We start from the raw sequence: 11,854 nt of genomic DNA on the forward strand, positions 1-11,854 counted from the left end.
GTAAGGGCACACACTTAGAGAAATCAGCAGCAGCAGCAGCAGCCTGAGTATCTGAGCATTCTGACCCACATGACCAGACTACCATAGTGCCTCGTGGCAGCACTCTCATTGACTCTGCACATGGCAACCCCCCCGTCAACTCTCCGAGACGGTCAACACATCTTAACCCTCCTCGGCCATTAGTCAGTCACTCCACACACACACACAACCTCAGACACACACACACACAGAGAGACACATAATACACCCAGAACGACCATAGAGCTCTGTCTGTACTCCAATTAAAGTCCCATTAAAGTTTGGGCTGAAAGGGGGACGGACCGGAGGAAGCAGAGAAGGGCATTTATTGATGGCGCCCTCACTTCTCATTCCTACATTAAGCTGATTTTAAAAGCAATTAATACACATGGTCAAGGAAGAGTAATGGAGCGCCCTCTATTCTTAACCCGCCAGACATTCCCTAGTCATAGACCTGACCAGCCGAACCCTGATTTGCATTATAAATGACAAGATAAATCTTAATGGATTGAGGATAATCAGCTCACCATGTAGGCTGACACATACAGACACAAGTTACACACACACACACACACACACACACACACACACACACGGGAAATGAAGGGCTTTGAATACGCCTGCATTGATTATTTTAAATTATTAGCCCACCTCTCTTTGGGTCTCCAATGCTTTTAGCCAAAGCTTTAACACATTTACAGAGACTTATTGACTATAATTACAACCGAGTCTTGGTAATGGACACATCAATTATGAGTCGCACATGTCTTTGACCAGGCGGTGCACAGGGAATCCCAATCCGTGGTCCATTAGCATCTCCTGCAGCTCAGTCTTTACCTTCTCCATTCCTCCAATGCATGGCTTAAGCTCCCATCACTACATGAACCATGCCTCTCCTCTGATACCTGGCCTGGCCCTGATACCGCTATATAGGCTAGACTACAGTATCTCAAAACCTGATGTCCAACACATGTAATGATTGACAATGCTGGTCAATTCTAAGTGGTGTATACACTGTATAATAACACCTATGAATATTAGTGACGCAGCTATCAATGACTTTAAAATAACTCATTTAAAATAACTCATCAAAAAAACAAAGTATGTATCATAAAAAAAACAATAGCAGTGAAGGTTTTCAAATAAGTGTTTTGGGAGACAACGTACCCGTGTGTGTGCGGATGTGCGCCAGGAAGGCCATGGAGTTGCTGCTCTTGCACACCTTGCCGCAGTGCTTGCACACGCTGCCCTGGTTCTCCTCGCGCTCGCGGTTGATCTGCTCCGTGTCCTCCAGGACGTACTTGTTGACCTCGCGCAACAGCTCCTCGTGCTTCTCCTTGATGTGCACGAACAGCTCCTGCTCCGTCTCGAACGGGTCCGTGCACTTCACGCACTTGAAGGTGGCGCCGCCTTCCGGAAGCTCCTCGATGCTGGCCTGCTCGTTGCGCAGGTGGGCGGCGCTGGTCAGGTGCTGGTGCAGGTTGCTCTCCGTGTAGAAGGACTTGCCGCACAGCATGCAGTGGAAGTGCTTCTCCTTGGACGGGTGCTTCATGGAGATGTGCACATTGAGGCCGCTCATGCCGTCCGCCACGAAGCCGCAGTCCTCGCAGCGGATGCGGGGGTTGGGAGTTAACCCCTTGGACAGACCTGAAGCCCCTACAGGTTTGGTTCTTTTGATCTTCTGGAAACTGCCCGGTCCGGCTAGGCCAGAGTGGCCCTCAACAGAGTGAGCCATGCGTTCTTCATGCAAAGCCAGCTCGGCTTCAGTCAAGGACTTGAGAGGTATGATGCAAGCGTCGAACGGCAGCGCCCTGGTGAGCTGTTTCTCTGGGGAAGAGATGTCAGGTTTCTCATCAGCCATCTCAATGTCGTCGTCTGAACAGAATAGCTCTGGTTCCGCCTCGGGCTCGGCCCCTTCCTTCTGGCCTTCCTCGGGCGGTGTAATGGTGATTTCTGCTGGTGCCTCCTGAGGCTCAAACGTACCTGGAGCTTCGTTGCTGGTTTGTTCCGAGCCACCACAGGACGCCTCACCAGCCACCTGGATCTCTGTGTTTTCCTCAACAACAGTGCCACTAACTTCCACTATTGGGGCTGCATGCTCATTGCTCAAAACGTCAGAAGTCTGTGTGGGGTTAGTGGTAATATGCTCTGTGTTGTTGGGCTGTTCTGTCTCTGTGTGTTGGTATGTATCTGTGGGTTGTTCTGTATTGATGATAGGGGGCTGGTCTGTGTCTGTGTAGTTGGGCTGCTCTGTCTCTGTGGGTTGATCTGTATATGTGTCTGTGGGTTGTTCTGTATCGATGATAGGGGGCTGGTCTGTGTCTGTGTCATTGGGCTGGTCTGTGTCTGTGGGTTGGTCTGTACCTGTGGGTTGTTCTGTATTGATGATAGGGGGCTGGTCTGTGTCTGTGTCATTGGGCTGGTCTGTGTCTGTGGGTTGGTCTGTATCTGTAGGTTGTTCTATATTGATGATAGGGGGCTGGTCTGTGTCTGTGTTGTTGGGCTGCTCTGTCTCTGTGGGTTGGTCTGTATTGATGATAGGGGGCTGGTCTGTGTCTGTGTCATTGGGCTGGTCTGTATCTGTGGGTTGTTCTGTATCTGTGGGTTGTTCTGTATCGATGATATGGGGCTGGTCTGTGTCTGTGTAGTTGGGCTGCTCTGTCTCTGTGGGTTGGTCTGTACCTGTGTCTGTGGGTTGTTCTGTATCGATGATAGGGGGCTGGTCTGTGTCTGTGTTGATGGGCTGCTCTGTCTCTGTGGGTTGATCTGTATCTGTGTCTGTGGGTTGGTCTGTGTCTATAATGTTAGGCTGGTCTGTAGTTGTGCCTGTGGGCTGCTCTATGTCTGTGTCAGGGGGCACTGAGGGGGAGGGATCCTCAGTGTGAGCATTGTTGTCTGCATCAGGGTCAGCTCTGTTCCCCAGCTCCATAGCCTCCTCCTCTGGCTGTGCCAGGTCTTCCGCCACAAAGCTCTCCAGGTTCTCTAGGTAGACCTCACTCTTCTGCTTATGCTTGTCCGTGGAGGCGTGGCGAGACATCTCTCGACGCGTGACCGCGTAGTAGCTGCACGCCAGGCACACAAACTCAAAGTCCCGGGTGTGTCTCCTCTTCACGTGGAGGTCGAGGGAGGGAATCGAATGAGCTACGAAGCTGCAATGGCTGCAGGAGTTGACCAAGTCGTACTTGCTCTTTTTCGGGCTGCTCACTTGTGCTTTGACGTCGTCTTGTGACAGCTCCCCTGTTTTGTCCGTGGCCCCCTCCTCTCTTTTGGACCCTGCTCTGACTGGACTATTCCGATGTATAGCCTCACCCTCGCTGGCCTGAGAGCCTGACTCTTTACTCACGACCTGCACTGATGTATCCAGGTCCACTTGGCCATCGCTGCTAGCATCCTCCACGCGTTTAAGGTGCTTCTTTGTGACACAGTGTCGGTCCATGTCGCCTTTCGTCACACAGTTGTAAGAACAAAGCCTGCAGGTGAAGCTGTACTGCCGGCTGTGCTTACGACGAATATGCACATTTAGATTGGTACTATTGGAGGCGAGAAGGCCACAGTATTCACATGTAGTTGCAGCAGGCCCCTTTGGCCTGCCTCTCCTCCTCTTGAGGGGGCTTTTCTCGTCCGTGTGCTCTTCCATGTTCTCCAACACGACTTTCGCAGCCTCAATAGCTTCCTCATTAACATCAGGTTGCAGCTCTCCATCATGTCCGATGACCCCTACTGCCACGTCATCTGTCAGCATGTCGTCACCGATCGAATCTTTGCTCACCTTCTCAACGCACTCCTCAAAGGAGGACCCTGTGTTTTTCTCCTCAGCCACACGCCGGTGGCTCTCCGAGGACACATGTGTGTCCATCCACTCGGATGTAGCGGTGTAGTAGCGGCAGACGTTACAGAGGAAGCGATGCTCGCCATGGCGCTTTAGCCGAGCGTGGCTCTCCAGCAAAGCAGAGTTGCTGACCCTGAATTCGCAACTCCCGCACTGCAGCTGGAACCTGGCACCGAGCGCACGCCTGGACGCCCGGGTCTGAGTCGTCGTGGAGGCAAAGATTTGAGCTTGCTCGGCTGTCTTCTTGTCCATGGGTGACGAGAGGCCAGAGGATTCCCTGCTTTCCGCGACTCGTTTGTTGTGCTTGTTACTAAGACAGTGCTTTTCGTAGTCGCACTTTGCCACACAGGCGTACAAGCAGAATTCACAGAAGTAATTCATCTCTTTGGTGTGGCGTCTCTTGATGTGTGTATCTAGGCTTGGCTTGTCCCTAAACTCGTGACCACAGTAGCTACAAGCATGTATGGTCTTGGGCTTGGGGCCCCGTTTACCTACTATCTTCTTACCGGGGGTCTTTTCTTGCTCCTCCTCTGCAATCTCCTCTGTAGCTATTGTAGTCACCTTCATATCAAAAGTATCTCTCCCTGTCCCTTGTTTCTCAGCAATTTCCTCTTTGGCTATTATTGTAGTCACCTCCCCCTCAGAACCCCCTGCCTCTGTGCCCTGACTCTGACTCTCTGTGGCATCCTGCTGTCTCTCACTGCTGCTCACTTTCTCCTCAGTGTCTCCACCTGTCTTGTAATTTGAAGTCTGTGCTGTTGCTCTGGTTGTGGAGCCATCTATTTCAACAAGTACCTCAGCTGAGCTCACACCCCGGGTCTTTCCTCTACCGGTGTGCTTCCTCTTGGAGTGAATCTTCAAGGCAGTTGGAGTTTTGGCCACAAAGCCACAGATGGGACAGGCACAGCCGTAACCTGTCTCCGGGGTAATGTTCACCTCAACCCGAGGGGGCTGGTCTGACTCCTTCCCATCAGCCACCTTACCGCCGGTGTCCTCCTCAATCTCTCCTGTGCTGTCAGCTGTGACATCATCAGGCCTGGGCCTCTTTGCTAGGGAAGGAATTCCTCCACTCTCCATTTCCTCTGTAGAGACACTTCCTGTGTCCCTATGATGAGGCACCTTGTCCTCATTAATCTCCTTCCCTGACCTTAATTCTCTGTCCATGTTAGACAACTCCTGATGCCTTTACATGAGAAGAGGAAATTGGACTCTGTTCCAGCAATCAATTAAGTTATGATCCTGTTTCTGTAAAGTAACATTTAAGATGGGCAATCCTCATATAATTGACTGTGAAATTAGCTGAACAAAATAAATATAACATAACAATACTGTGTTTCATATAACAAAACGGTGTTTCAAATTGTATAGATGGAGTAGGCTACTTACTCAGAGATCATTCTGCGTGTTCAAAAACGAAGTCGGCCAAATGTAGGTATCAGTCGCCATCTAGTGATTTTAGAATGAAACTGTTCAGTAATAAGGTGGTTGACGTTGCATGCATGTGATGTTACATTTGATAAAAAAATATACATTTTTAAAACAGGGAAAGGCAGTGAGTGGTCAGTAGCATAAATTTAAATAGGTTACAATTAATTAGGCCTAGATTATATTTACCTCTGCCCTTTAAATATATTTAACTTCAAAGATACCTAATTTATAAACATTATACAATAGACTTAGTACAGCTGATGGTTGACACAGATGAATCTCCTAAGAAGAATTTAGCCAGCTTAGATATTTCACTCTCCCTTCTTGTGACCTATCTACTGTAGTCTACATTTTAGGCACCATCCCTCTGGATGGGGTGCCAATCGCTTGTGAGAATTTTGGTCAAAATCTCATTGCTATGCAATGTCTTTTTCAACCGGATGCCAAAAATATAATCCCCACCATGACATTACATGAACTCATTTTGTTCCCCATCAAATTTTATGACTACTCTCCTCAAACATTTAGATAATACGTCAAATTAAGTATATGTGTAGTCAAGTTTGCTTTAAAAGCAGGCAATGATTTATTTAAAAAAAATCTAAATTAACTAAACCTGACCTGAACCTCTTCCCACCTGCTCCAGTAGCCAGTCTAGCAACCCTCTCACGTGCCTTGCCAGGACATGTCTTCAAAGTATTGATTTATCTCAAGATAGTGTCCAAATTGATGAGAGATTACATGGTAATAACAAAAATATAAACGCAACATGCAACAATTTCAAAGATTTTGCTGAGTTGCAGTTCATATAAGGAAATAAGTCAATATAAATAAAGAAATTAGGGCCTAACCTATGGATTTCACATGACTGGGCAGGGGAGCAGCCATGGTTGGGCATAGGCCCACCCACTTGAGAGCCAGGCCCAGCAAATCAGAATTCGGTTTTCCCCTCAAAAGAGCTATATTACAGACATAAATACTCCTCTGCACCCGCCCCTACCACAGGTTAAGAAGCCAGATGTGGAGGTCCTGGGCTGGCGTGGTTACACGTGGTCTGCGATTGTGAATCCGGTTGGACATGCTACCAAATTCTCTAAAACTACATTGGAGGTGGCTTATGGTAGAGAGATTAACATGTAATTATCTGGCAACAGCTATGGTGGACATTCCTGCAGTCAGCATGCCAATTGCGCACTCCCTTAAAACTTGAGACATCTGTGGCATTGTGTTGTGACAAAACTGCTCATTTTAGTGGCCTTTTATTGTCCCGCACAAGGTGCACCTGTGTAATGATCATGCTGTTTAATCAGCTTGTGATATGCCACACCTGTCAGATGGATGGATTATCTTGACAACGGGTGAAATGCTCACTAACAGGGATGTAAACAAATGTGTGCACATTTTTGAGGAATAAGCTTTTTGTGTGTATGGAACATTTCTGGGATCTCTTATGTCAGTTCATGAAACCAGCACTTAACATGTTGCGTTTATGTTTTGGTTCAGTGTAATTTAAAGACTTGAAGAAAGTCAGATGGTTACTGGAGTGAGAAAATACAGTATATGTGACTAAAGTAAAATAATTAGGGAGTACAATTATCTGACGAACTGTGCTAATCACTTGACAGCCAACCGGATACATTTCACATATAATTGCACGAATTCAAACTTTATTTTCCTGCTAAAGACTCGTTTTTCAGTCCGTCTCTACGTTGCCCTGGACAGAGCGGAGAGTGTTAAGCAGAGGTAGGCTCTTGCAACTGGGAGTCCAGCTTTCCTACCTAGTAACTCCTTAGCTAACTAGCTTAGCATTAGCTAGCGTTAGCCAGTTAGAGCCACGAGGGTCTAACTAGCTAGCTAGCATGGTTGGTCGGGTAGTTATGCATGTACGAGATAGTTAAGGTCGACGTTCTGCAATTTAACGACACTGTTGGTCGGCTATCACACTGCCACTGGCTAGTTGCTACCAATGCCAGAGTGCTGCCAAAAGTAGCTAAAGTAACCTTAGGTACGGCGCGCTGCAAAACTTCTCAATATATGGGTCATCCTTCCAAACGTATTTCTTCTAATTTGAGAACAAGGGTATCAAGTAATATTCGACTTTTGGGAAATTAGTGTCAAGGTCGGTTTGGATGTAGCTATTTCATTCCGACTGGTTCATATTTGTGTCAACCATCATTCCGATACCAATATGTTCAAAATATTCATGAAAATACACAAGAGCCAGAAATGTGAGTTACGTGAAGCCAGTCCTATCAGATGAGAGTATTTTCACTGTCGTCCAATGAGTGCGGCATAGAGGTGGGACTTGTTTGCTCTTAAGCCCTAAAAACGACGGCAGCACAGAGGCCCAAAAAGGAAGCTAATGTCGACCTTTGAAATACATGTGTTTATAAGCTAAACAGTTGCTGTACATACATTTTAAATATCCATAATGCTTTAGGAATTACAGACCCGTATTTAAGTAATCAATATGATGGTAGTTTTAACAGCTTACCTACAATTTCCCCAGTATTCTCAATGTCCGCGCTTTTCCCTCTTGGTCACAAGTGGCGTACCGTAGCACGTACCATACGTCACTCTAGCAAGCTGATGCGGTGTTCAGGACAACTCGGAAAGTTCCGATTTAGATGGATGATGGACACTTCAATTTGAAATGTCATCCGTCGTTATATCTTCTCCCGTTTTGGTGGCTTCAATTTTATGTTACTTTGTAACAATAACATTTATACGGTTCCTACAAAATGATCTGCTGTTCATAGACAAGAATTCTTAGCGTGGTCGTTAATATATAAACAATTTCCCCCGCATAGGTATTTCATTTGGAACAATATGGATATTTTGTCATTATTTTTTAAGAACTGGTTTACTAATCATATCCTGCTGGTGAGTCAACTTTGTAATGCAGAAGGTTTGTTACTCAATTATGAGGATTTTTTAAATCTCATTACAATATCCTTGTTAAACCTAGAGAGTTTGCCATAGTCTTTGATGCTATTCTATCTGGAACTCTCATGTTGTTTAGAGGTGTAACCAGACCTCACCTTCTTGACATACGCTCGCTTAATCCAGTTGACTCTCCAATAGGAAAATGCATTTCTCCTTGCTCCATCAGAACAACAGATTTATACGTGCTTTATTTCAAAGGGATATTGTATCCATTCCTTATGTCACAATTTACTAGAATACATTTGTCAATAATATCTGTTGTAAAAAAGTCTGGTTATTACCAGACAAATACCTGCTTGTTAACAAGGTCAAAGAGGTCTCTTTCAGAATGACCCATAAGTATTACCCTGTGAATCATTACCTGAAGAAACTCAAAAAAGACTAACATTAACTGTACTTTTTGTGTTGAGCATCCAGAAATAGTTTTGCATTTATTTTGGCATTGTCTACATGTAAAGAAATTATGGCAAGATATTCATAGTTTTATAATTGTTAATATTCTTGATGACTTTTGTTTTTTATGGGATAATGTGCTGCTCGGTTTCCTTAAATATAATAAGGATAAAGAAAAACAATTATACCTCATGAATCTAATTGTGCTAATGGGAAAACTTCATATTCATAAATGTAAATTCACTAATAAAAAAACACTCTTCCTTGTTTTCTATAAGGAATTCGAGCAGTACATTAAGACCATTCTACGTTCTTCTAATAAGAAAGCTGTTAAAACAATCAATACGTGTGTATATTTTAATCTTTGTAATCTGTCATTTGTTGTACCCCCTAGCCTAGCATATGTTATCATTGTCTGTTTGTATACGTCTTGTATGTATACTGGTTTTTCTGAGATTAAAAAACTAAAAAAAAGAAGGATGATGGATTTGTGTTTAATGCCGCGTTCAATGCTAGTCGGAACTAGGAAACTCAGAAATGTCCGACTTGCTGATTCGTTGAACGCAGCACGTGTATAACTACAACCAGGTAGCAAGTCGGACATTTCAGAGTTTCCTAGTTCCGACTAGCACATGAACGCGCCATTATGGTGGGGACATCCGAAGTATCACAGACAGCACTGACCAAGATTCAAAACAACTGGGAACTCGAAAATCTTCCCCCCAAGACATGATAGCCTGGGTAAAATATGGAGGTTGATTACCAGGCTTTCACTTGTAGACCTACATTCTTACACATCATTAGACATGGAAGAAATGAGATGGCAGAAAGGAAACTTGCCTACTTTTTAGACAATTGAGATGCTCAACAACAGGCATCAAATGAGCACACCTGTGAGCAGAGGCTCAGTTCCAGCAAGGCGAGGGAGGCAGAATCACAATCTAATAGTGTGTAGATTTGGGATGCAAGGTGATTTGTCGATCAGTGTTCTGCACAGTCTGACTGCGATGTAGTTGATCTCAAACATGCACTACTTGTCACTGTAATTCACCTTCTTCGACCCTAGACTTTTTTTGCACTGTCCCTGTATTCCACTGCTCTATTTCAATGGCAATTGTATACAGCCCACAAGTGGGAGCATCACTCCAGACAGACACACAATGTGTCAGTTAACATTGGTCAGTGATTAATCACCGTAGCCATGTCACATCCCTGTTCGTTGGTGAAGTTTGAAACTGGATTAATGCATGTGCCTTAATTGATATCGTAGTCTATCAGGTCAGGAGATGATAAATGATACCCGTGCATTGAATACACTGTTTACTTTTCCAGTAATTTTGCTTAATTCATCACAGTCAAAATTATGTGACATGGATGGTTAGAAACGCAACCCCCGTCTCCAATTTTTCATTAGGTTCATTAGTCATTTGTACCTAGCTGTCTTTACTGAGAGAGGAAGGGTTGACGATGTTGGACACTGACTGAAACTCTGCCCGTCTTCCTTGCAGGATGCCTCATCATCATCAATAAATAGATTTCACGCAACAAACCAACATTTGCTCTTTGGTCCTTTGATTAGTTATCTCAAAGAAGCATGATATAATTGCAAGTAGAAATGCAAATGGTTATTGATTTTTAACTATGACGGCTTGATGTACATTTTGATGTAAACCCATTGCAAGTAATATTTTTTTTTTAAAACACTGCATGAAAGGCTGACCATGCTTCTCCTAGAAGAACACTAGAGGGTGCTAAAATGTTGTTCCCATAGTTAGTAATACATGTAATAACACATAACCCATAATACCTGTATTTACAGTGCCTTGCAAAAGTATTCATCCCCCTTGGCATTTTTCCTATTTTGTTGTATTACAACCTGCAATTTAAATTGATTTTTATTTGGATTTCATGTAATGGACATACACAAAATAGTCCAAATCGGTGAAGTGAAAAAATAAAAAACTTGTTTCAAAAAATTCAAAAAAATATTAAATGGAAAAGTGGTGCGAGCGTATGTATTCACCCTCTTTGCTATGAAGCCCCTAAATAAGATCTGGTGCAACCAATTACCTTCAGAAGTTAAATAAAGTCCACCTGTGTGCAATCTAAGTGTCACATGATCTGTCACATGATCTCAGTATATATACACCTGTTCCGAAAGGCCCCAGAGTCTGCAACATCACTAAGCAAGCAGCACCACCAAGCAACAGAAGTACAGATCAGGGTTGGTTTATAAAAAAATATCAAAAACTTTGAACATCCCACGGAGCACCATTAAATCCATAATTAAAAAATGAAAATAATATGGCACCACAACAAACCTGCTAAGAGAGGGCCGCCCACCAAAACTCACGGACCAGGCAAGGAGGAGATTAATCAAAGAGGCAACAAAGAGACCAAAGAGAACCCTGAAGGAGCTGCAAAGCTCCACAGCGGAGATTGGAGTATCTGTCCATAGGACCACTTTAAGCCATACACTCCACAGAGCTGAGCTTTACGGAAGAGTGGATAGAAAAAAGTCATTGCTTAAAGAACAAAATAAGCAAACACGTTTAGTGTTCGCCAAAAGGCATGTGGGAGACTCCCCGAACATATGGAAGAATGTACTCTGGTCAGATGAGACTAAAATTGAGCTTTTTGGCTATCAAGGATAACGCTATGTCTGGCGCAAACCCAACACCTCCCCACAGTGAGGCATGGTGGTGGCAGCGTCATGCTGTGGGGATGTTTTTCATCGACAGGGACTGGGAACCTGGTCAGAATTGAAGGAATGATGGACGATGATAAATACAGGGAAATTCTTGAGGGAAACCTGTTTCAGTCTTCCAGAGATTTGAGACTGGGACGGAGGTTCACCTTCCAGCAGGACAATTACCCTAAGCATACTGCTAAAGCAACACTCGAGTGGTTTAAGGGGAAACATTTCAATGTCTTGGAATGGCCTAGTCAAAGCCCAGACCTCGATCCAATTGAGAATCTGTGGTATGACTTAAAGATTGCTGTACACGAGCGGAACCCATCCAACTTGAAGGAGCTGGAGCAGTTTTGCCTTGAAGAATGGGCAAAAATCCCAGTGGCTAGATGTGCCAAGCTTATAGAGACATACCCCAAGAAACTTGCAGCTGTAATTGCTGTCAAAGGTGGCTCTACAAAGTATTGACTTTGGGGGGGTGAATAGTTATGCATGCTCAATTTTTCAGTTATTTTGTCTTATTTCTTGTTTGTTTCACAATAATACAT

General features: G+C 44.5%; 1 protein-coding gene across 3 annotated transcripts in view; it reads right to left on the minus strand.

Annotated features, from left to right (window-relative positions):
* Positions 1–7,832, minus strand: part of znf407 (zinc finger protein 407) — a 160,863-nt gene extending 153,031 nt beyond the window's left edge. Inside the window, exons 1-3 of one of the 3 annotated variants that reach the window (XM_038994127.1) lie at positions 7,774–7,832; positions 5,234–5,293; positions 1,186–5,030 (exon numbers count right to left, since the gene is read on the minus strand). In XM_038994127.1, the coding sequence (XP_038850055.1) occupies positions 1,186–5,030; positions 5,234–5,244 (3,856 nt within the window). In that variant the 5' untranslated portion in view covers positions 5,245–5,293; positions 7,774–7,832. Of the gene's footprint in view, positions 1–1,185; positions 5,093–5,233; positions 5,294–7,769 lie in introns of all 3 variants that reach the window. The other 2 variants (XM_038994130.1, XM_038994128.1) reach the window with 2 other exon arrangements.
* Between the last annotated feature and the right edge of the window lie 4,022 nt (positions 7,833–11,854).

The sequence above is a fragment of the Salvelinus namaycush genome, chromosome 5 (genome assembly GCF_016432855.1).
Source record: "Salvelinus namaycush isolate Seneca chromosome 5, SaNama_1.0, whole genome shotgun sequence".
In the NCBI taxonomy this organism is placed as follows: domain Eukaryota; kingdom Metazoa; phylum Chordata; class Actinopteri; order Salmoniformes; family Salmonidae; genus Salvelinus; species Salvelinus namaycush.